This window comes from Gavialis gangeticus, unplaced genomic scaffold (assembly GCF_001723915.1).
Source record: "Gavialis gangeticus isolate Ggan-Ray unplaced genomic scaffold, GavGan_comp1, whole genome shotgun sequence".
Classification (NCBI taxonomy): domain Eukaryota; kingdom Metazoa; phylum Chordata; order Crocodylia; family Gavialidae; genus Gavialis; species Gavialis gangeticus.
Genome location: NW_017728993.1, coordinates 29580085 through 29604369, shown reverse-complemented (window position 1 = coordinate 29604369; position 24285 = coordinate 29580085). Strand labels below are relative to the sequence as shown.

General features: G+C 42.3%; 1 protein-coding gene across 6 annotated transcripts in view; it reads left to right on the top strand.

The window, feature by feature from the left end:
- The window catches only part of USP33 (ubiquitin specific peptidase 33), a 63942-nt gene that overhangs the window by 18182 nt on the left and 21475 nt on the right, over positions 1-24285 (top strand). For 4 of the 6 annotated variants that reach the window (XR_002094666.1, XM_019501474.1, XM_019501473.1 and 1 more), the window contains exons 6-18: positions 709-808; positions 4845-4914; positions 6212-6325; positions 7885-7963; positions 11961-12381; positions 12800-12898; positions 14770-14859; positions 16152-16264; positions 17923-18095; positions 18221-18291; positions 19636-19669; positions 22249-22294; positions 23574-23754. Coding sequence is in view for 5 of the 6 variants with exons in the window: in XM_019501474.1 (XP_019357019.1) it covers positions 709-808; positions 4845-4914; positions 6212-6325; positions 7885-7963; positions 11961-12381; positions 12800-12898; positions 14770-14859; positions 16152-16264; positions 17923-18095; positions 18221-18291; positions 19636-19669; positions 22249-22294; positions 23574-23754 (1591 nt within the window). In the remaining variant the exon portion in view is untranslated. Of the gene's footprint in view, positions 1-708; positions 809-2324; positions 2411-4844; positions 4915-6211; positions 6326-7884; positions 7964-11960; positions 12382-12799; positions 12899-14769; positions 14860-16151; positions 16265-17922; positions 18096-18220; positions 18292-19635; positions 19670-22248; positions 22295-23573; positions 23755-24285 lie in introns of those variants that run through there. The other 2 variants (XM_019501477.1, XM_019501476.1) reach the window with 2 other exon arrangements.

Below are 24285 nucleotides of genomic sequence, written 5' to 3'. Positions count from 1 at the left end.
GTGCCCAAAAGCCTGTCCAGCTTCTCTCCCAACTATACAGTTGATCCAGTAAAAGATACCACCAAAGAACCCTTATTATTGCAGTAGTCCAGGAAATATGCAGCTACAAAAACACTCTAGCATTACTACTATTCAAATATCTCCAATTTTTGTTTCTACTCTCCAAGGAAGTTGCATCATGTAAGGAGAAATTAAAGTAACTGGTGAAATTTTTGTTCCCTCTTTTTTGCATTCAAATACTAAGGTTTCCTGTTCACATTCTTACAGAAAGAGGACATAATACAATTAAGTACTTGTTTGGCTCACCTTCTGTGTTTCTTTTGATTAAATGCAGTAGGCCATCTGGTGGTAGAAGCAAAAATGTATATACAGATTTTCATGTAATCCTCTGTAAAAGCAGTGTTTATAATTGTACAGTAAACTGCAATGCAAACTTGCTATTCCTAATGCAGTGTCATGACATTTTGCAACATTTGGCCTTGCATTTTGGTTGACCCTTTTTCTTAATATCTTAGTCTACAGAATATGGCTCAGTATTATGTTCTTTTCCTGAGAACTTGCCTTAAACTTTTGCTTTAAGTAAAGTAAACTACATTCTAGCTGCATATATTCAGTGCTGTTTAATTCATAGTCACATTAGTAGAAATATACCAACATTTAGAGTAATTAAAATAATCATGCTTATGTTTTCCCCTCTCTTCCAATGAGGATTTTAAAATACCTGGTAATCCAACGCTGAAGATTCCTCTAGTTGCTGTATTTGATGACTTGGATATCGAGGTGGAAGAAGATGAACTGAGGACAAGAGGTAATAGAACTGAATGATTAAACCCCTTACAGTCAATTAATTAATTGGCTAGTGTTGGGTCACACCTTCACTTAAAGAATTGTGTCGTGTGTGTGCTAGCTCTCCTCCTAGTAATTATCCAGATACACATTCTCACTTGTGGATATGCTTAGCTTCTGAGCCTTTGACCAGAGACTTAGCAGTACCCACAGAGTACACTCTACCCCACTCCCATGCTGAGAGGTGAAAGGCAGTATACCGTTAGTTTCTCTCAACTACCTGCTTAGGACCAAACATATTGTTGTTCTGTGTTGATGACTAGTCCTTTGAATCCTGTCAACTGTTCTTTATCTTTTCTCCCTTTCTATTTAATCCCTTCTACCTCTTTCCCCTTAATGGGTTGAGAGTACCTAGTTTTTTTGTTTTTGCCCTACCTGCTTTGTCCCTGAAAGTTCTTCTCTGTGCTCTGCAACACTGCCATGCTGGTCTCTCAGCCACATTTGGGATAAGGGCCTTCCCTTTACCTGCCCAAGAAGTTCTTCAAACACCATCTCCTCTTGTGTGAGACATATTCCAGGTCCCTATACTGCCAGGGGAAATCTTGCATCTCTGATAAGTGTGTTCTCTACTGTTTGTTCAAGCCAAGAACCAGAAAGGACAGTTAAGGATGTTTCTCTTTGATAAGTCGCACTGTTGCCATTTGGATTCAGGTTCTTATCACCTGGCATTGATGCCTCCGCTGCTCACTTGCCCTGGAGGCCCTCACTATACTGATCCTCAGGGAGATCTCCAATCAAGGTGTCAAGTAAGAAGGCTGCTTCATCTTCTCATGTCTGGGAGGATTCTGTTTTTCAGAGACCCACAATAGGCTTATATTGTCCAACACTGGATCTTCAAACTCTGAATGGAAGTAACACTTGGAATCCCAAAGGGGGATTGTCGAGCACTGGGCAGTATGATGCTGTCCCTGTCTGCTGGCCAGAATCTTCACTACCCAGTAAGGGCCCAGTGAAGCTTGTGGTACAGTGAGTCCTCAACAATGGGCAATATCAGACACTGTTCACCAATTGTAATTTCATTTTGACCATGTGACCAAGCTCCAAATCATCCCCTTTGATTACAGACAGCCAGCTGGTTGCTAAGACTGCCTTGCAGACTACCTATGGATGCAGGAGACGTAGCCTCTCCAATCTATGGCTAGCACAATTGTTGTGAAAAAGTCATTCTACCGACATGATTTTGGTTTACCCAAAGATAATCAGGGGGCAACTGAAAAACTGTCCTTTGAAGGAATGGAACTTTTCAGCTACAGAGGAACTACAGAGGAGAAATTCTGTTTCTTGAAAGACCAACCTCTGACTGCTAGTGGTCTACTCCATTGCCTTAACCCAGATTTTGCTACAGCCACGCCAGCTATTGGCAGCTGCACTTTTCTCCATGTATACATCTACATCCTGCGCTCTCCCTTGAAGTCTAATATAATATGGGTTTTTTTCAGTTGAGAGGATGGGTGGTCGAAGTGCATTCAGTACAGGTACTGCTAAGGCAAGAAGTGTCTGGTCAGAGGCTTAGGGTCAAACATACCCACAAGTGAGAATACAGCTCAAAGAACACCAGTTCTTGGTAAGTAACTTCCTTTTTTTCAGTGGCCTAAAATTGATGTCTCTGTCCCCTCTGGTCAGAGTGTAGTCATTAAACTTGTTCAAGCATATTTTTTTATTTTGGATGCCTTATATTAATGCTTTCTATATTTTGGGTAACCCTTTTGGGCCAGCAGTTCATAGCAATGGGTTTTTTTCTTCTTTTTTTATTTTTGGCAGTTGTAGATTTTAGCTAACATAAAAGTTACCCATGCCACATATTTAAGTAACAGAAACTGTTGTGAAGCCCAAGACAAAGGGTTTATTCTGTCATTTAACAAGTGAGCTGTATCATAGTATCTCTTCAAAGTTTTCAATTGATATATCAATGTGTTTTATATTTGTATAAATTTCCTTAGCTTAATCTGCTGATCATATTTTTCTCAGTTGCCTTGTTGAGATGACAAGACAATTTCTCACATCAGTGATGGGGAAAGATATTTAATCTAGTTCATGGACCTTGTTTTTTTGCTCTTTCTCCACTCGTATACACCAGCCTCCCCACTGTCTCCCTGCTGTTGACCCAAAAGGCATTTCCTTTGCAGTTAATGCCATCTGGTACTGCTTCCCTGTGTGTCTCCACCTTGCCATTTCACCATCTGTTCTTAAATCTTTGAAAAATCTGTCTTTTATCCCCTTTTAGTGCCTCCTAACCTTCTTCCTTTGCTTTTATTTGTATTTCCCTTATGAATGTTTTGGGGATACAGTTCATATGAAAGTTGTACAGATAAAATTATTTTATTTCCTGTTATCATTAATTACATGTATACATTTTCCAAGCTCTAAGGTTTATTTGAACAGTTATTGAAAAACTAAATCCTCCATTTGATTGCACAGTTAAAATGACAGATCTCACATACAAACAGAACACAACTGAACTGGTTAAATCATTAAATGCAAGTAAAATTAAAGGCTATATAGAACTCGACCTTTATAATCTATCTTCGTATTTCACAAAAAACTGAAAAAATACTATGCATGAATGAAAAGATCAAATAAAATACATTCAGTGTAGGTACCATAATCAACAAATAGTAAAATATGTAGGCATGCGCTGATACCTATAGTCGATTATTAACCAGCCATATTGGCTGATACTGATCCAGTAGCCAATATACAGGAATGCAGCCTGACAACTTGGAGAGCAGTGCTCTGCTGATAAGTCTGTGGAGGGGTGGGGGTGGGGCAGATTGAGGCCCCCACAGTGAGGGAGGGAGTGGGGCAAGGGCAGACTCTGCCCAGCCAGGGCAGTGAATGGAACCCTGGGGCCAGGAGCAGGATGGAGCCAAGGGTTATTTATCAAGAGGGTGGGGGGGGCAGCGCACCCCCAAGGGAGGCATGGGGGGTATGTTCCCCCCTCCCCCCGGATTTGTGTGCAGGGTGCAGGCAGGCTGCCTGCTGTGCACACATGTGGGCAGCAGTGGCACTGGGAGGGATGGCTATGGGGGGGGCTAAGGCAAATTTTGGGGTGGCTATAGCCCTCCACTAGTGTTGCCCTTGCTCGGGGCACTCTGCTCTGCTGCCTTTCTCTTGGGAGCCCTGTGCTGATGGAGGGCAGGAGACATGTGGCCAGCATAGGGCTCCGGAGGGAAAGGCAGCAGAACAGAGTGCCCTGAGAAAGGGTGGTGCTGGGGGGAGCTGTAGCCACCCCCAACATTTGTCTTAGCGCCCCTGTATCCACCCCTCCCAGCAGAGCCGCTGCCACATGCCCCATGCAGCTGACTCTGGTCCAGCCCTGTCCTAGCCCTCCCACTGGGAAGAGACTGGTGCCATCCTGGGCCCCAAGCCCACAGTGGGCAGCCTGCCTTTGCCTCACGCACAAATCCTGGGGGGCACATGCCCCCCACACCTTTCCTGGGGGTGCATGCAGCAGTGGGCATCCACTCCCTCTTCTCACTCCTGGACAAGCCATTTGTGGATGTGTCCCACTCCTGGCCCTGGGGTCCTATTCACTGCCCTGGCTGAGCAGCCCCTGCCCCACTCCCTCCCTCACTGCAGGGGACCTCAATCTGCCCCCCCCCATGCCTCTTTACGCCCACAGACTTACCTGCAGGGCAGTGCTGCTGGGCTGCTTTCCTGTATGCATGTTACAGCTCCGTGCATGCGCACAGCATTTATCAGTGACATTATCAGCTACACTGGCCAAAAAAGGCTGATAGCTGATAATGTTAATTTTCCTTTTATCAGTGCCAATCTGACATACAACCAATATGTCGGTGTACCTCTAACAATATTTACTCTTGAATAATGTATTTATTGTCCAAGAATCAAATTCTGTTTTCAGCTATATCTTTGCAACAACATTGGCTTTAAAGTATAGCTGTGTAGAATTGGACTAGTATGTCTCTTGATTAAAAAAAGTTTTTTTTAATATATTTTCAAGAAAGCTAAAAATGTAACCTTTTCTGTTCCCACAGGTCTTACTGGTTTGAAAAATATAGGAAACACTTGTTACATGAATGCAGCTTTGCAAGCTCTTTCCAATTGGTAAGGAAAACAGCCATTAAATGTAAACTTAAATCTGGTATGAAGATATACATTCTTCAGTGATCAAACCCCTCTAAAACCAAAGTAGAAACATTAGGGGGAAAAAAATCATACCTCTGTAGACTTCATTCTAAAATGTTTGATAGCCTTAGTCCTGTGACCCTTGATTACATTCTTCAATTCCTAGGATCCAAGTCTCAAAAACAGATCAAAGTATTTCAAGATCCTAGTTAAATACTAAATGTTGATAAAGAATGATTAGAAATTCAGTGAGACATGGTTTAGAAGGCTTAATTTCTAATCTTATTTGCAAGTCAGAAAAGCCAGCATAGCCATATTTATTTGAAAGTGCTTTGAAAATTAGGGGTTTCCCACTTACTGTTTATTTAATGTTTCTAGTGATAAAATAGATTAAATGACTTCTCTCTGTGTAGATTGCCAATTAACGTATTGATTTAGAAGATATAGTTGATTTTCAATATTTGTATTTATGTACAAACACCAAAAACATAATTAGATGCTTCTCTTATTAAGTTAATGGTTTGTTGCTTAGCTACTGTTTTTTGTTTGTGACTTTCCCACCTTGAAAACCATGGTAAAGGACTGGTTTAGTACTAATGCTTAGTTCATATATCATGTTTTTTCCATCAGTGAATGTCAAAACATTTGAAAATGGAGGTATCATTACCTTTATTTTATAGATGGGAGAAACTGAGGCACAGAATGACTTATCCAAGGTGTCTCAGCAGAGAGAATATAAGCACAATCTTCTGAGTTCCTGTTCAGTGCACTCTTTACTTCCCATTAATTGTTCTTAGGCCTTGACGTGCATTTATTTGTAGCGAAACAAAGGCATGTATTCTAGCTAAGGGGCTCACATGGGGTTGCTCTTTCCCTTCATCTGCCCTCAAGGGAGACTGTGTCAGTAGCCCTGATCACTGACTTCTTGCCTGGTTCCCCCTCCCCTGGCAAGGACAGGTTGTGTTTGGCAGCTGCTCCTCCAGGACCCAGACCCAGATTAGGAGCAGCAGCTGTCAGACACCACCACTGCAATTCTAGCATCTTTACCAGATATCAGGATTTGTGTGGAGGGAGAAGAAGGTAGTTGCTCCTCCCATATAGTTTCCCATGTAACTGAGTAGCTGAATATGTCCTGAAGGCATAAGAAATAAATCATTGTGTTTAGATGTTAATGAGGTATTGACCAAGGCTAATTATTATGAGTAGGGGGAATAGGAGCTCACCCTTTTCTTATCACCACTTTAAAATAATGGGTTTTTTTCTTCCTTATTATCAGTCCGCCTTTGACACAGTTTTTTCTCGACTGTGGCGCCTTAGCTCGAACGGATAAGAAGCCAGCAATTTGTAAAAGTTACCTCAAGCTGATGACAGAACTTTGGCACAAAAGCAGGTATGCTGTTGTTTCCCCTGCAGAACATGTTATAAGTAAACTTCACATGGTAGTACAAGCCAGGGGCAGATTTGTCTTTTCTGATTTTTCAGAAGAGATGTTACAAAATCTGCAAGTTTCATTTTAATTGAAAATAATAAATCTAAATAGGTATGTGTTCAGTTCCAGAAGGCAGCATTTATTTTAGTGCAAGAGGTACACAAGAGGCTTTTCTGTATATATAATGTGACACTCAAAGAGCATATTGCTGAGTCTCAACTGTGTCCAACTTGCCTTCAAATTTAGTAGTGATTTTTCTTTTTACATGATAACCGAAATGTCTTGATATTCTGCAGTTGAACCCATAGTCATGAAAAACGGCTTTATAGTTTTATTTTGACTTCCTTAGAGCCTTAACAGATGTTATTTTTATATGCAAGGTTAACATGACAAAATGTGAATGGTTACACACTCACACCATTTGTCATGCTATAAAAATGACTGACTCGTCACAAAAATGGCAGGTTGATAACAAAAAGGTTTCTGTTTCAAGCAGCAACTTCTTTGCCTTTCCAGGACAAGTTTAGTATGTAGCCAGGTCTTAGCCCCCCCTTCCCCCCACCCCTGTTTCACAGTGCTCTGCTCTGCCTCTTCCCCACCAAGGGAGAGGGAGGGAGGGAGAGCATCTGGCTTCCTGATAGCTATCTTCCTGCTGGACAGGCTGTCAGGAGGCTTTCAGGCTGCTCTGTCTCTGTTGCCACTGAGTGGCAACAGGGACAGGGTTGTAGTGTGGGCAGCTGTCCATTTGGCCCCCTGCCACCTGGGGCAGCATGCAGGCTGCCCTGTTCCTGTTGTTGTGTGCTGTCAGGAGCCTACTGGACAGTTTCCCTGCCTGGTCAGCCCTTGCTGCGCCAGAGTGGCTTGCAAGGTGCTCTGTCTCTATTGCCACTCAGTGACAACGACATGGTTACAGCAATCACAGACTCGGCAATTTCCTGCCCCACCATTGCCTGAGATGGCTTGCTGGTAATTATGCATACACAAGGGACTGTGTATGCATAAGGGACTGCTGTAGTAACAACAGCCCTAAACCAAAGACCACTGGATCCACCTCTGGATGCTGCAGCTGGTACAATAGTAACAGGCTCACTGACATGGTTTCAGGATCAGCTATCTGGCTCACTGACTAGCTTCTCTGTGGGCAGAGGGCCCTGAGGGACACCCGTCCTATCTCTCTGGGGGCATTCGTCTCGTCTCCCCGTGGCTGGAGACTGTGCCTTTGGGGCAACTTTGTCACAGTCTAATCTAATTCTAAGCCAGGGAGCTGTGCACATGTACCTACACATAGCACTCGGTATCTTGTAGTGTTATAAACGTTGTCACTGTACAATAATAATGTTTACCAGGACTCTCATGCAACAAAGCCTCCCAAGTGGCAAATAACGGTGTCGTTTTATGAAAATTTGTGCAATGAGTTTCCAGTGCCTGTGTTCTAATTTACTTCCTAATAAACAGATCCCAATGAAGGTAGAAAAACTGAAGTCCACTTACAATTTTACCTTTTTTAACCTCTCCCCCAGACCTGGTTCCATTGTTCCTACAAATTTGTTTCAAGGAATTAAAACCGTTAATCCAACATTTCGAGGCTACTCCCAGCAGGTAAGATTTTCTAGCCTTTTACTCACTATTAGAACAATGAAATAGAACTACAAGACTCAGGTAGGTTCAAATGTAAGATTTAAAGCATTACACATTAAAATATAGTTATTTAAATTACATTAAACATAACCCTTCTTACTTTTTATATGCTTTTTAGGTATATATCTCCTAAGACTCAACAGGTGCATCCACACATGCAGACACGTGCTCTTGCAGCAGTTGAAATAGAAACAGCACAAATTTGAGCCGTGGCTTTTTGCCTCAGCACACGTACCCAGACATGCATTTTGTTGTGGGGGAAATTGTGCCACTTGGAGCAAAATAACCATGCCTGACTCTTCCCAGATCTGCAGCCAGCAGGAGCTAGAGGCTGGGACCAGCATCTGTTCTGGCCCTAGCAGTATAAAAAGCTGCCCTGGCAAATAGCTGAGGACTACTCACTCTCAGGAGCTTCTGGGGCCCAGTACCTGGGGATACTACACCTTATGCTAGCTGGACTGCTGAAGCAACCCTGGGAGTTCCCTACACCCTCTACCCAGTGCAACAGACTGGCCGTGGCAGCAGCTGCCTGGCTGTGACCTGCTGCCACGTGTAACACCATATGCCCCCAAGGCTGCGTGCCTGCCAGACCCAAATGGAGACTTCATAACCATTAGAGGCATCTGCAGCTCTGGGGCAGCCGCAAGTAGGCTGTGGCTGCACAGTTGGTCTTTGAGGCACTACTGCCATATGTGCCACTGCCCAGCCATCTGGGCAGCTATCTCCCAGAAGATGTTCTCAGTATGGTGGCCTGCTTTGAACTAGCGAAGAATATCCTTTTGGCCTCAAGTGGCCAGGAGGTCAGCCACCTCCAGCTGGGTCCCAGGTGCCAGCTCTGAGTAGGCTCCTCTGCCTGAGTCCTGCCACCTGCCTCACTAGCAGGAATTCTGATATTCCCTATTTAAAAACTGCAAAATCCCCGATTTACAAAAAAAAAAAAAAAAAAAAAAAAAAAAAAAATTAAAAAATTCCAAGGTCACTCTGTAAAATACCCCAAAATCCATGCTCTTCCACAATTAAAACGAGAGAGAGAGAAGATCAGTTGGGCAATGTTTTATCGATATATTTACAATTTTAAAGCAATTTGGAAGCCTGCCAGTGCCTCTGTCATCATAATAAAATAAATTCTAAATATCTATACAGTTAGGTATTTACTTTTGGCTTTTTTGTCATAGAAAAATCAGAGCTGCCCGTACCCCCTTTGCTCACCAAGGTGTGCAGCGCTGAGCAGCACTGATATATGCCAGTGCCCTGTGCCAGTCCCCTCACTTCTGACCCACAGGGCCAGGTTTGGGGGGGGGTGGAGTTTGTGGGGCGACCGTGGGTGTGGGGGGGCATATGGAGGGCACTGCTCAGGGGGGTGGCTCCCCTGCCCCTCACAGCCTTCCCACACAGCTCATGGACTGCTCCTAACAGGGGCTACAGCCCATCAACAGGGGCAACATGCCCTCCTGCAGGGGCTACAGCCCCCACTCCCCTGCCACCTGCCCCCATCCCCCTGCCCACTCACCAGCAGTAGCAGCAGCCATTGGGGCCACTTAGGGCCTCATGGCTGGGTGGCGCCGTGTGCTGTCAGGCAGCTTGGGGCCACTGCAACAGTCACCCGGGGCTTGGCACCACTCAGCCTGAGCTGCCAAACAGTGCACAGTGCCACCTGGCGCCCTGCAGCCCCACTGCCCCATGTTGCGCGGGGAGACTGTGCCATGAGGCCCCAAGTGGCTCTGATGGCTGCTGCTGCAGCTGGTGAGTGCAGAGATGCTGGGGTTGGGCAGCGGCTGGGACCAGGCCGGGGGAGCTGAGGATGGGCTGGGACCAGACAGAGGAGCAGTTGGAGCTGGGAGAACAATTGGGGAGCTGTGGTTGGGTCGTCGTCATCCCCCCCCCTCACCCCCCTCAGCTGCTTACCTGTCACAGAGGTTAGGTGCCTGCAGCCTGCATCGCTGTTTGCCCTGCACAGGCAGGAAGCATGCCATAGAGAAACCCTGGCTGGCTACCAGAGCAGCTCTGTGGAGGGACCTGAGCCTCCAGTTGCCTCAGGGCACTGTTCAGGAACATGGCCTGCCCCCCCAGTTTTTTTCTTCCATGGTATTTTTTTAATACCTAGATCTCCAGGTATCAAATTTGCCCCCGCACTGCAAATATACAGCACAGGGAATGGTTTTTTTTGTTCCTGGTGTGCATCTTACAGTGTCACAAAGGGCTTTGAGACACTGCAAGTGGCACGCGCGGGCTCGTGGACGTGCCCAGGTTCTCTTAATCACAGTCTTCTCTGCTCAGCCTAGCTAACAACTGCTGAAAAGCCTTGTGACTGTTATGAATGCCTCCTTTTCTTGTTTTTTGGGAAAAGCAGTGGAGTGGTTAATGCCAAAAACACTTCTTCACCTGTAGTAAAGATGACATACAAGCAGTTCCAGAAAATGGCACAAGGGTTTTCCTAGATAAGAGTATAGCAAAGCAAGTTTTTACCATGTTCATTTCATCTTGTAATATTTTAAAACTGAGCTTAGGTTTTGCTTGTTTATTTTTCTTGTTGAAATGGGGTGCGCTTTATGCAGCTGTTTTAAAGTATTTGTAGCAGTCAAGAATTACCTATTTGGCATGTGAAGTCTTAGAACTGATGCTCATGCCTTTTAGGTATTTTCAGCCATCTCTTGTGCTGTCCCCAGCCAGCACTTTTAAGTTATTCTTGAACATGTTTCTTCCTTTAGGTCTAGCTAGAAAAGTGACAAAATCATTTGCATCCTTATTGACCTCTGGTTCTCAAGAGTGATGTAGTCTCTCTGTGCTAGAACATTTATCAGGAGATACCTAGACCCTACTTTGACCCATCAAAACAAGTCATTGTTGGGTTCCCCAGTGACTAAACACAGCAACTCTAAAATAACTTTGATATGCAGAAGATCATTTGTGCTCAAACCTTGTCTAACCTCTCACCTAACTAGGTCTAATAAAATGTTTTACCAAAATAATCCTTGCTTAGGTTCCTGGGTGACAGTAGTTGCTCTCCAAGAGCCTAATGTTATCCTGATCAGCTTATTTCTAGTCTGCAGAAGAATAAATTCTTTCACTTTCCAATCAAGTTTGGGAAATCAAAACATTCCCTAATTTATAATCCAAATCTCCATTGTTCTCTTTCTGTAAAGGACCAACCAATACAAGTGATTTTTAGGTGCATGTGTATATATGCATAAATCATTAGACAGGGAGAGGCCTGCTTAAAACCAGTTGGTGACAGCACCTCTAACTTGTAAATGAACAACAAAATTGTTACTTATGCCAAGCCGTAGTGTCAGCCCACCACTGCTGACCATCCCCATCTCAGCATTTTTTTTTTTTTTTCCTTTCCAGACCACCAAATCAATCTGTCTTGCTCACTTAGGTCATTCAGTCCCAAACAGAATAAGTTAGCAGTGGCATTGCTACTGCTCCCATAAGAAGCTGCTGCATTGCTGCAGATTGAATCTGCCAGTCCACCCTTCACTTTTCTTCTTATGCACAGGCAGTGCTGCTCTGATGCAGTTGGAGGACTGAAGCAACTTAAACCTGATTGTTAGAAAGGTGCAAATATAATTTCCATGATCAGATCAGATAAGGCCCTGAAAATATTATAACTTAGGTAGATTTCTTTCCACACCTTTTTGTTGCTTTCACAGCTAGAGTCTAACTAAGACAGTTGGTGGTTGCCTACATCAGGATGCACTCGCCCAATTTAAAGTAAGGAATTCATACAGCATAAGTTTTTGTGATGAGTGAAAGTGAGGAGGAGTGTTGTTAAGTAGCAATCTTTGTGACATAGAAAAGAAACATGAATATTGTTTGAAGTGTCAATCAAATTTTTTCACACCTTGAACTGTTGATTTAATAGTCAGCTTTTTGTGGTCATGTCTTGTCACCACTATGTACATATCTTCTAAATAGAAAAGGACAATATTAATTAACTTTTTTATTATTATTTCAGGATGCACAAGAATTTCTGCGTTGTTTAATGGATCTGCTTCATGAAGAGCTAAAGGAACCAGTCATGGAAATAGAAGATGTCCACCCTACAAGTGTAGAAGAAAACATGGAAGAAGACAAAAGCCAATCAGATCTGGATTTCCAGTCTTGTGAATCTTGTAATAGCAGTGATAAGGCAGAAAATGAAGCCAGTTACAAACCCCTCATGGAAGATCCTGCAGAGTCTGCTATGTTAATTCAGGATGATGAAAACCACTCTTTCATATGCAAAGATTGGCAGAAGGAAAAAATGCTTTGTAACAAGCTTAACCGAAAAAATTCTATGGAAGTCTTAGAGAAAGACGCACACAGTGCTTCAGAAACTGCTGAATTTTTAAACAACCAAGGAACAGTTAAAGTACAAATACACAGCAGACTTTCAGGTGACTATATCAAGCTGCTAATGTGTAATTGTAATGTCATAGTATTTACTGAAGTGCTTATAGAAGTTAGAATGAAAATACTGGATCTAAAACTCTGTATATATCCTAATATGTTTCTGTATTGGTTCATTAAGGTCATCACAGTGATTATGTATTTTGTTACTGCTTTGAAATGCATTAAACACTTATCAACTATTCAAGAACTACAGTGGTTGAAAGGCTCCAAATATATTCTTATAGTGACCTTTTGCTTATTACTGCCACTTTTCCAGTTGATGAATTCAAATTTAGTTTTTATTGCTCAGTGCTTAATCAGTAATCCAGTGGTGTGCTGAAATATAACTTTAATTATTGCCGTTATTCAACCTGGCATAATTGTTTTGTTGGAAACTGTAATAATACAGATTTCTAATTTCAGACTACGCTGCTGGTGACGTCCACACAAATGATCTGTCTGCAGCACAAAGTCCTCCAAAATCAGTCTCATCATGGTCTCCGTTGGCACCCTCCCACAAAGGTACCTACTTCTTTTTCACTTTGCACTGCACTGCTTATTAGTGTTTTGTCCTTTATTGTATTTTTTTTGTATCAGACAGTGATACCAGAGTGCAAAATTGTTCACGTGATTTTTTTCACTATAGCAAGATACATATACAGGCAGATGCACCCTCTTGGTGCTGCAGTTGTTTTTGCTTCTTAACTGTTGAAGCATGGAGCAGTATTTTTCAAGGTCTTTCTTTTAGAGCATATGATTGGAGAAATGGGTGGGCAGAGGAATGCCTAAAAGAGAAGGTAATTGTTAATTTTTATTTTAAAGGAGAACAATCCCCAGAAGCAACCTATTGTGTATTCAGGAGACAGGATTTCTGGGGAATGGGGCACCAATCATGTTCTCTCAGGGTAAAGGGGCTCATAATATGTTCATACTGCCCCAATGTATGTGGTAAGTTGACTCATTTTAGCAGTCCTAATTACCAGGGATCCTGGCTTTCTCTGATTTAAAAAAATTCCTAATTTTTGGTTTTTAAAAATGTAACCCCAAATCCACACTTTTTTTTCCATGATTAAAATGAAACACCACTATATATAGATTTATATATTAGCGATGTTTCTTTTAAATCACGGGAAAATGTGGATTTGGGGTAACCACATTTTTAACCAAAAACAGGAGATTTCTTTTAAATCAGAGAATACCAGGATCCCTGCTAATTACTACGCTTATGTGGTATAGTGAAGAGTCTGGTTTGGTTCCTTAATTCATCAGGTTGACATGTATTGTCAGGGAAAGAGGTTGATTCTGCACTGGTGTTCCTCTGTCATTACAGTCTCTAGATACAGAATGTATACTTTTATAGCACCTTCCTTTTGTCTCTGTAACAAATACCTCTACTCTGTACTTGACAGTTGCCGCTGTCACTGGGCACTTCATAGAATTGATCACAGTGTGGAAGATAGGTGTTTCTTTCTTATCCTATCTTCTGTGTTGACTGGCTCCTCTTCCTTCGGTTGGCTGACCCATGAACAGCTGAGCAGAAAAGCATTTTGAAGCCACACCCAAGTATATTCTTTCCCTCTTTTTTTCACAGCCTTAAATGCCCCAGAAGGTGCTCAGACACAAGGCATCCTGTGGGTGGGTCACCATTAGGAAGTTTATTTTAGTTTCAGCACTGGCAGTACTGCAGTTTATCACCTGTGGTGTCTTTTCCCCTGGTGTTCAGCCTGACAGCTGGCCCCTTCAGCCATCATCAGGAACCTGTGAACCATCCCAATGGGAATCCACTTCGGTATCCTGCTTCATTTTTTTTTCCTTTCCCCTGCCAAGGATCTGCTACCAATGGTGTTTGGAACGTGGCCAGTGCCTGGCTCTTTATATACCTTTTGTACTCATTGCCCATGTGCCATGGTGTAATGCAGTAAAGCACCCAGGGAAATTGCTCTGTAATCATTCATGTTTTCAAGTGTGACCCAGAATCTGAATTTCTACTTCTTTATTCTTAATTGTTGAATAGCTTGCGACTTTGAAGAAAATCTCCATATGGTGAATCCTGCTGAATTCAGTAGAGACCATAGCTCTTGGATTAATTGATTCATTTTTCCCATTGGTGTGTCAACACTGAAGTCTAATGACAAATTAAATTCCAGCATTAAATATTTGAGTCTTAGTTATATTTGCGTAAATATTAAGCTCACACAATCATTTTTGTGTGTAGTGAAAGATAGGGGGCAGGAGGTAGTAATCAATTAGCTCGCAGCAATCATAGCTTCCTAGAAATGTAAAATTTGTCCTCTTTAAAGCTAGGTCTCCAAAAAGGAGACTTATCCCCTCTCCTGTACCAAAAGCCTGAGCTGCTTTCTGGTTACCAAAAGCTGAATTGTCTCACATTTCAGAGTGTGAAGAGGCCAAGCTGTCAGCAACTCCAACTTCCCCTCCAGCTATGTCTGTGAGAGGATTATGCATGCTGAGCACAACAAACTTTGGTAAGCTGAAAATTGAGGGTTGTTCTACAGCACACTTTAAAAAAAGTCAGTGTACTAGGGTCTGGAAATGGAGCCATGCAGCATATTTATACAGTATAAATGGCACTCTTCGCATAGTGCACATCATATAGGAGAAGAGGACTTGCAAGAATTTATACCTTTTTCTGTCAGTAACTTCAAGTGAAGGCAGAAGTAACTCTGAACCTTTTCCAGCTAAGGAGGAGACAGGCAATTCTGGCTACTGTTAAGAGGGCAAGGAGCGAAGGATATCTGCTTAGGAGAAAATCATTTGCTGTATCAACTCTGTTTATCTACAAAACAGCCTTAGAGAATCGTATGCCTTATGGGATGTTGCTGGAGCGAGTTCAGTTTCCGTTTTCACAATTGCTGTTGCCTTATTTCACTGATCTCCGTTAGTATTTGCACTCGGAAGGTGAACAGTCTGCTTTCAAGACTCCACCAAAAGGCCAGCTGGGTCATTTGAGTTTGTGCGAGTTCAGGAAGGGAATTTGTAGTCTGTACTTCTGTTTCCAAGTTTTATTCTCTAAAGTATTGGGTCCCAAAAGGCTGCTTTATGTATTCCAGGGATTGTTGCAAATATCTTCAGTGACTGACTTCATGGAGCTCAAGACTCAAAATTATTTCTACTCATTTTCTGATCAGTTGGAGAAAATCCTGCTGAGAGCCCTCAGACACCACTTGGTTTAATCAAACTTGGCAGGGATGGGTTTTTTTCCCATTCAGTCAGCAGTTTCTTAGGTTCTGTATTGATCACTGAAAGTTGCATCCAGCTTAATCAATGTTCCAGTATTTTGAATTTGCATAGATTGAGTCTTTTGGACCAGAACATAGTGAAGACCACCTGTAAAGTGGTTACAGTCAAGTGGCATTGGCATGTACACTCTAATGTATAAAATCATGCTGCACATTGGGAATATTGTTGAACTGGATCTTAATTTAAGACCAGTAGACTAAGAGTGTCAAAATAGCTCCTGCAGCCTTAGTTTCACTTACTTAAATTATCTCATTGAAAAATCCACTCAGTAGAAACCAAGTAGTAACCCTTCTGTTTGTCCATATCCACTCCTAAAAGAAATGCCATGGGGCTATAACAACCTAGCCATAGGTGACAGTAATCATGTCTACTGCCTAATAAAGTTTGTCCCTTTTTTCAAACCTAAAAACAAGACAACTCATTTTATGCTATTTAAAGGGTTTAGGCAGAGTACGATAAAAGCTGAGCAATATACTTTGAACTATTTTTTTAAACTATTTTTGCCTTTTTGTATTAGTTCCATGTGTGACTTCTCCAAAAAAGAAGAGGCAGAAGCGATACAGGAGTATTATCTCTGACATATTTGATGGGACCATCATAAGCTCAGTGCAGTGCCTGACTTGTGATCGGGTAAGTGTAGTGAGAATAGCCATGTTGTGATATGAATTTGGGTTTGACTGTTTATACTAACATACAATAGTTAACTTCAGTAGTTTGGGTACTAGAGGTGTAATCTTTTTACTGGGATTTTTTTTATGGTGGACAGATGGTAAGGGTATGCCCACTTTTGAGTTCTGCAATTGTGTTTCTCATTTTGATTCTGTAAGCCTTAATAGCAGCTGTTTCAGCGCTTCATTTACCCAAACTCTTCCTTCTCATATGATACTAGAAAAATCATAAATATACCTGAAAGTGAACAAAACTGTCAGCTTTAATTTGCAGCTATTTTTCCTCCAAGATTAGTAGTTGTCTTTTTCCTCTAATCACCTAATAAGTACTGCTCTTGGCTTCTCGTTGTTGGATAAATTATTTGAATGGCCCACAGTTCATTTTTTATTATATTATGGCCAGTCAGTGCGTGCATAACCATGCCTCAAAGTTTCATGGGTAAGAGATGAGTGAGCAGTTCTGGATTAAATAAATTTGTGAGCACTGAATTATGTAAATCTTCTGTTTTTAAACAAGAAAGAATTCTTCATTCCTTGATACACAGTCTTTGCTTATGAGAAGTGTTTCATGACAGTTTTCCTCCCAAGATTGATGAAATATTTTGTATACTGCTTCATTTAATAAAAAAGCTAATCATGATTATTCTAACACTCTCATACACTTATCTTGAGAAAAAAATACTACTTTCACATAAAATCATCTAATTACTACATCAGATTATAAAAGGCAAATAATTAAATATGGTATATTTTCAGAAATACAGAAAATAATTAATTCAGAAAATAATTTAATCCATACCATTTTGGAAGTTTCATCAAGCAAGTTAGATGAGAAAATTCAGTGCCTGATTTAAAAAGAGTTTTCGAAATTATTTGACCTTCTGATTTTCCTCACAAGTCTCAGTTCCTTACTGGAAAGTATAGTATTATATCATAAAAAGGACACCCCCCACTTAGAGAATTGTGCCCCATTTGTTCAGAGAGCCCCTCAAATAGTAACTGATAATTTTAGAAACTTGTCAAAACTAATTTGGAAAGAAGTCTTAATAGCCTGCTTCATTTTGTTGACAGGATTCCCAAAAGTTAAATATGCCAGTGCTTATTTCCAGGGCCAAATACTAAGTGAAATGTAGTCAAAGTAACGTCAATAACATTTTTACCCTAGTGCCCTTGATAGGCTGCCTCTGGAGAAAATTTCACAGTCCCGCACCACTGTCATCACCTTCAAGGGGAACCAGCTGGGATGTATAAAAGAACCTTTGTTATTACTTCAGGTATACAAAAGCCACGTGTTTTTTACAAGTCTGCTCTTATAACAGATGTCCTTTCACAACATCTGGTGAAGTAAGCAGCTGCTTTAAAAAGCTTATGTACCTTTGATTTAGTTGGTCTGTAAAGAGCAACTCTACCCTGCCTCATAATAAATCACCAGAACGTGCCATCTAGTGGAAGTTTTGGAGTAAAACTCTACATCTTCAGTTGGCAGTCATTCCTTGGTTGAACTTTCCCATATCAAAAAACAAAGCAATGAAAACTGATGGACTTTTTAAGAATTAGGTCAGCTTATTAAAAGAAATAAGCTATAAGGAGTCTAATTTTCCTCTTTGTTTTTTGTTTCAGGTGTCTATAACTCTGGAGACTTTTCAGGATTTGTCTTTGCCTATTCCAGGCAAGGAAGATCTTGCTAAACTGCATTCTGCAAGCCATCAGACTTCTCTGGTCAAAGCAGGGTCATGTGGAGAAGCATATGCCCCACAGGGGTGGATAGCATTTTTCATGGAGTACATTAAAAGGTAACTCATTTTTGTAGTGCTTGGATTTTAAAATTGCTGTTTCTGCTCTTCAAGCAGAACATTCGTTTTGTTTTTTGCGAGGGTTTTTATCAACAATGTTTCACGTTTGTCTCATGTGTTCCTAGCTGGTTTTGGGGTCCAGTTGTAACCTTACAAGACTGTCTTGCTGCCTTTTTTGCCAGAGATGAGCTCAAGGGTAAGTCTAAATTAAATCTAATATGCTTCCTTAGTTAAACCAAAACTTAAATAACACCATTTGTTCTTTTTTAATTAAATCAAATTATGTATCCCGTGACCCAGTCTAAGATCAATTATTGCAGAATGGCTTGTGAGACTGAAGTTTGAGGGAAGAATTTTCCATGTAAATTTACTTGGTAATACTAGTCACAACTGGATTCATCTGAACTAAATAAAATCAGATGAAGGTTCAGAACAATTTCTGACCAGTAGTTTTCTTTCTCAATTCTATCGTGACTACTATATTGTCTGAATCTGGGGTTTTGCTTCTTATCTTGCCCTTAACATACACTGTTTAAGATTAAACACATTCTTTCTTTTTCTGGACTCTACTTTTTCTTTAATCGTTGGGGATATAAAACGTAAGAACCCTGTGATACATATATTTAATTCAACGCTAAAATTTTCCCTGGAGCAGAGGTATCAAATTTGTCTGGCCCCATGAACTGAATGAGTGGCATAGGACTGGTCCACAGGGTGGATCAATGGTATGAGACTGGCCCTGTGTACTGAATCAGGCCTGTTGCCCCTCCCCACCCCCATACTAGATCCAGTACATACAGCACCTACTTCACCTAGTCCAGGACCCAGCAAGAGGAGCCCTGGCAGGCTTGTCTGCTGCAGGAGCAAGCTGCAGGGCTCTAGCACCACTGCTATCACCTGGGTGCTTAGCAGCCAAGCTGAGAAGAGCCAACATGCTGGAGCCGCAGCAGCTCTGTAGCTTCTTTCTGCGACTGCAGCCAAGCGACCCCCATGAGAGCAGCAGTGCTGGAGCCCAACTCTAACAACACTGCAGCTTGTTCCTGCAGTGGCAAGCAAATGCCCAGGCAAGAGTTGAGGCACTGGATCTTGAGTAGTACCACAGGAACGAACCCTGGCATTGGTGCTGGGCTATTTCCCTCGGTCTTACTGGGGGGCTTCAGCACTTTGGCTCTCACCTGCGCTCTTGGCTGCCATCATGGGAACAAGCCACAAGCTGCTGGAGTTCCAGCACCAATGGGTTTTGCCCAGGCACTTAGCTGCCACTATGGAAAGGTCACAGTCACAGCCAGAATCGGGGCAAAAGTCTTCAGGCCAAGTCATTCATATCTGGCCCTTGGTCCATATGTTTGACACCCCTGCCCTAGAGCAATCCAGGGTCTTGAGACTATGAACACGTGTAACCCTAAAAGTGAAATATCTCTGAAATTATTCTGACACATCTAAACTAATGCAAATGAAAAGCACAATTGTAGTTTGATAGTTTGAAGGATAAAACATGAAGTTGGAAAATAACGCTATTTCTTCCTCCCGCCACTTGCAGGTGACAATATGTACAGCTGTGAAAAGTGTAAAAAGTAAGTAATCTTCTACTGCATTTGCTTTAATGTGTCTTGTTCTCTCATTCTCTATAAACAGTTTATGCATGGAAATAAATGTATTGTATAATAACCTTTTAAATGGGAGAATTCTGTATTTGTGACAGTCTTAATGACAAGAATTTATGAGGATCTTCTTAAGTTATTTGGTTCTATACATATAGTCTAGTAGCAGTGAAGGTGCAGCAGATTGCAAGAGCTGGAAGGATGACACTGCCATGTAAAGGTCATTTCATTTACCTGTATGACAACTCTTTGAATGGTAGAATCAGGATCATTCGTATATGGGTTGTTCACCACCCATTTGGTTCTCAGCCAGTTGTTAAATAAGGGACAAGCTGCCCAACTGATTATTGCGCCTTTCACTTCAAAAGGTACAACTTTTCCATTTTGCTGGAACTCAGCTGTGGTTCTGTTTCAGCTGCTCAGAGAAATAAATGACACAGCTAACAGCTAAAGGAGCTTAGTGGTCCCATTCAATTGTTCTATGTATATATGTCCCCATCTAGTTCACAAATCGTCATCTTGGGAAGGGGTGGTAAGGAATCTGACTGCAAAGAATCCACATTCTGCTACCTACAACTGTTCTTTAATGGTCAGTTAGTACCCCTCTAATACAGGGGCGGCCCAAAAGCCAGACGTGGCCTGCCAGGCCATTCTATCTGGCCCGCAGGGCCCCTAAAAACTTAGAAAATTAATATTTATCTGCCTGTCATATGGCCCTTGATGGCTTGCCAAAACTCAGTAAGTGGCCCTCCACCCAAAATAACTGCCCACCCCTGGTCTAATATGTGATTAGAAAAAAAAACAGGGCTGTCAATTAATTATGTTAACATGCGTGATTAAAGTTAGAACTAATTAACATGTTAATTGCACACATGGTTTTGGAGCCTGCGTCTGAGCTCTTCGTCACCAACGCCCCTGGGCCACCCCTGGGCAGTGTAGAAGTGCTGCAGGGCTACCCAGGCAAGAGCTCTGAGCTGCTTCACGGGGAAGGGGGGGCAGAGGGGAGGAGGGGGGCCAGGGTCAATGGGACCCTGGGGCCGGGGCAGGTCATGGGACAGAGCTATATAGATGTCTTGTCCAGGGACAGAGGGGAGGGGGTGCTCCCTGCCACTGTGCACATCCCAGAGGAGACATATGGGATATGTGCCCCCTGAATTTGTGCACTGGGTGGAGGTGGGCTGCCAGCTGCAGGCTGGGGCTCTGCACCCTGCTGTCTTAGTGTCGGGAGCTTCACACTGGCTGCCCCCCTGCCTGCCTGGTGGCAGGAGGCACAATATGGCATTGCACAGGTCCCAAGGCAAAGGCAGCAGGGTGCCAAGCCCCAGCCCACAGCCTGCCTCCACCCCTCACACACCTCCCCCAGGGGCTCATCCAGTGACGGAGCTACCCCGTACACCTTGGATGAGCCGTCCGCAGCTGTCCCACAACCCACCCCTGGGATTTCATTCACCCCTGCCCCCTTCATCCCTCACCATGGGGGCCTCTATTTCCCACCCCCCAGTCCTTTTTCTTGCCCCTCCCCCTCCACAGACTTACCTGCTGCTGCTGCTCTACACGTCGCCAGGCTGCATTCCTGTAGGGTTACCATATTTCCAGTTTCAAAAAAGAGGACACATGGGGAGTGGGTAATCTGATTGAGGGGGGCAGTGATGTGCCCTGCCCCTCCTTCCCAAGCCACAGGCCACCCAGCCCTGTAGCTGCCCCCTGACCCACAGTACCCCACATACTGCAAGGGCATGCGGGGGTCCCCCCTCCCCAGGCTCCAAACCCCACACACACCCACAACTGCCCACATGTTCACAGATTGCCCCCCAAGCACCCAGCCCCGCCATACAAAGTACCTGCCTAATTTGGTATTATTTTGAATTTTTCTGTGCATAATTTTGAGTTTAGCTGTGTGATTAAAATCACAATTAATTGTAACTAATTTTTTTGATCGTGCAGCTAATCGTGATTAAATTTTTTAATTGTTTGACAGCCCTAATAAAAATAAAGGCACCTAGAAGTTTAGCACAATAATAGTTGCTGTTTATAAAGTGAAATTATTTTCATGTGCAGGTATCATAATACTGTTTTAATGTAGGAGGGAGAATGCATAGTGGGAATGGGGAATATGTAGGAGAATGGAACTAAAGAATGTGTAGTGGGGATGGAGTGTGTTTAGCCCTTGGTACAATTATACTGACCTACCAGAACTGATTTTTCTTCAAGAATAAGCTAACTTAGCAAAAATGGGAATCGACTCCCTGTAACAGGCTTTCATAACATTTAAACAGTAAATTATTTTCCCATCCAAAGAACACTCAATAGCGAGAGAGAGAGCACATAAAGTAATGGTTTTCAATTATTTAGTGGTACAGATTGTGTATCTGCATCCACAGCTTTATTATTCATATCACTTTGGCTACTGTATATCTAGTCTGCATTCCAGAAATACTTCAGGTTTACTAATGTAACTCTCAACTTTAAGACTAACTTCCTTGTGCCAACTCAGCAAAAAAAAAGTGTAAAACCTTTCTGGGACTAAATGTATTTTATTTTTCTGTGCTTAGGTTAAGAAATGGAGTGAAATTCTGCAAAGTGCAAACATTTCCTGAGGTACTGTTAGCACACCCACTTTAGAAGCACTTATTTTACATGCTTAGAAATGTGGCAAGACTAATGATCTGTATAGAAGATGCAATTGGTCTTGAATGTTAAATGATTAAAATGTAACTGCATACTTGCATTCACAAAAACCTGTTAATATCCAATTGTACTTTTGTACTCAGCAAGAAGGTGAGCAATTACAAATGGAGGTAAAATAAAAAAAAAACTTAAAAGAAAGTGCTTTCCCTTCATTCCTGTAGTCAACTAGTGGAATTCACCTTTACTGGAGGTCATGGAGCTTAAATACTGTAATTGTGCTGGAAATCTTTCCAGTAATGTTTGTAGTTAGCATGCTGAAGACAATCAAATCCTATGCTTCATAACATCAGCTGATGGCTGCCATATTCAGGAAAGAATTTTTCCCTCGTGACAGACTTGAACAAATAGTTAAATATGGAAGCATAAGAGTTTTTCCCTTCATTGCAGTATTGGGCATAGCAACTGCTCAGGGCTGGCTTCACAGGCTGCATCTACACATGCACTTAACTGTGGAGTAGACTAATTAGCTGCAGAGTAAAGCATTACCATCTACATGTGTAATACTATTTGGCCGTAGTAAATTAACTAATGCTGCTGTAAGATTACTGTCAGGAACAGTACTATCTTATGGCAGGGTAATTAACTGCAATTTAAATACGTGTGTAGAAACTGACTGCAGGTGTAAACTGTGCCTGGTCAGTCCAGCCAGCAGGGGGCCAGACTCCTGCCTGCAGCCTAGCCCCACAGTTCCACACTTTCAGCACAGCCAGCCCCTCTGCTGCCCGATGCTTCCATCCAGAGCCCAGGGCTGATCCCCCCAGTGCCCCTGGCCCTGGCATAAACTGCTCTGCTCTGGCTCAAATTGCTGCTGTTCTGGGTACATGTGTAGACGTTGCAGTTGCAGCTGTAGCTGGGAATAGCTTATTCTGGCTTAAACTGCTCCAGAATTTATTGCTTCAAATTAATTGCATGTGTACCCCCAGTGATGATTTTTTGAAGAAATTCCACAAATATGTTTGAGATTCTTTCCCACACCAAAGCTGTAGCAAATTTTAAAATGATCGTGATTGCTGCTGTCAGCCACCTTCTGCAATTAGAAGTAGATCCTTCCAACCTGTACAAGGGCCTTTGAAATCCCTTATTTTCAAGTGACAAAAGGAAAGTAGGCCTCCTGTAGTGTGTCTGTTAAATACAAAACAGTAGCAGTCCACATTTTAATTAACACTGTGTCTGTCAATCTTTCTTACAGATACTATGCATTCATCTCAAAAGGTTTAGACATGAGCTAATGTTTTCCACAAAAATTGGTACCCATGTATCATTTCCTCTGGAAGGACTTGATCTTCAGCCTTTCCTTGCCAAAGACAGTCCCACTCAAATAGTGACCTACGATCTCTTGTCTGTCATCTGCCACCATGGAACTGCAAGCAGTAAGCATAAAGAAATTATTTCAGAATGCAAATACTGTGATACATGTTTGTGGCATATATTGTATTTATTCAAATAAATACACAACAAGGTTTGTCACCTTGCTAGTCCCCCATTGGCAAGGGGGGAAAAAAGCCTCTCGTCTTATAATTGCATACAAGGAAATCTCACTAACTACATTGTCTATCATTAAACCGCCGACATTAAAAGCAGCATGTGCTCAGCAATGGAGAGCAAGTATGAGGATGATTAAATTCAAACACCACTGAGCATGACTGTAAAACACATGGCCCATGGGAACTTTTATTTATTGTTGATGGGAACTTTTATTTATTTATTTACATACTTTTGGACCTGAAAATAAAAAACATGCAGGTGTTTATGTCCTTAGTGCAGCTAATCTGAATAAGATGTATGATAACACCCATTCAGTGCAGCCCCCCAGTACCAACTCTTTTTCAAGACATGCTGCCCCCTCTCTCAGCCTGGAGCAAATGATTAGTGTGGTGCCACCCTCCATGAGATGAAGCCGG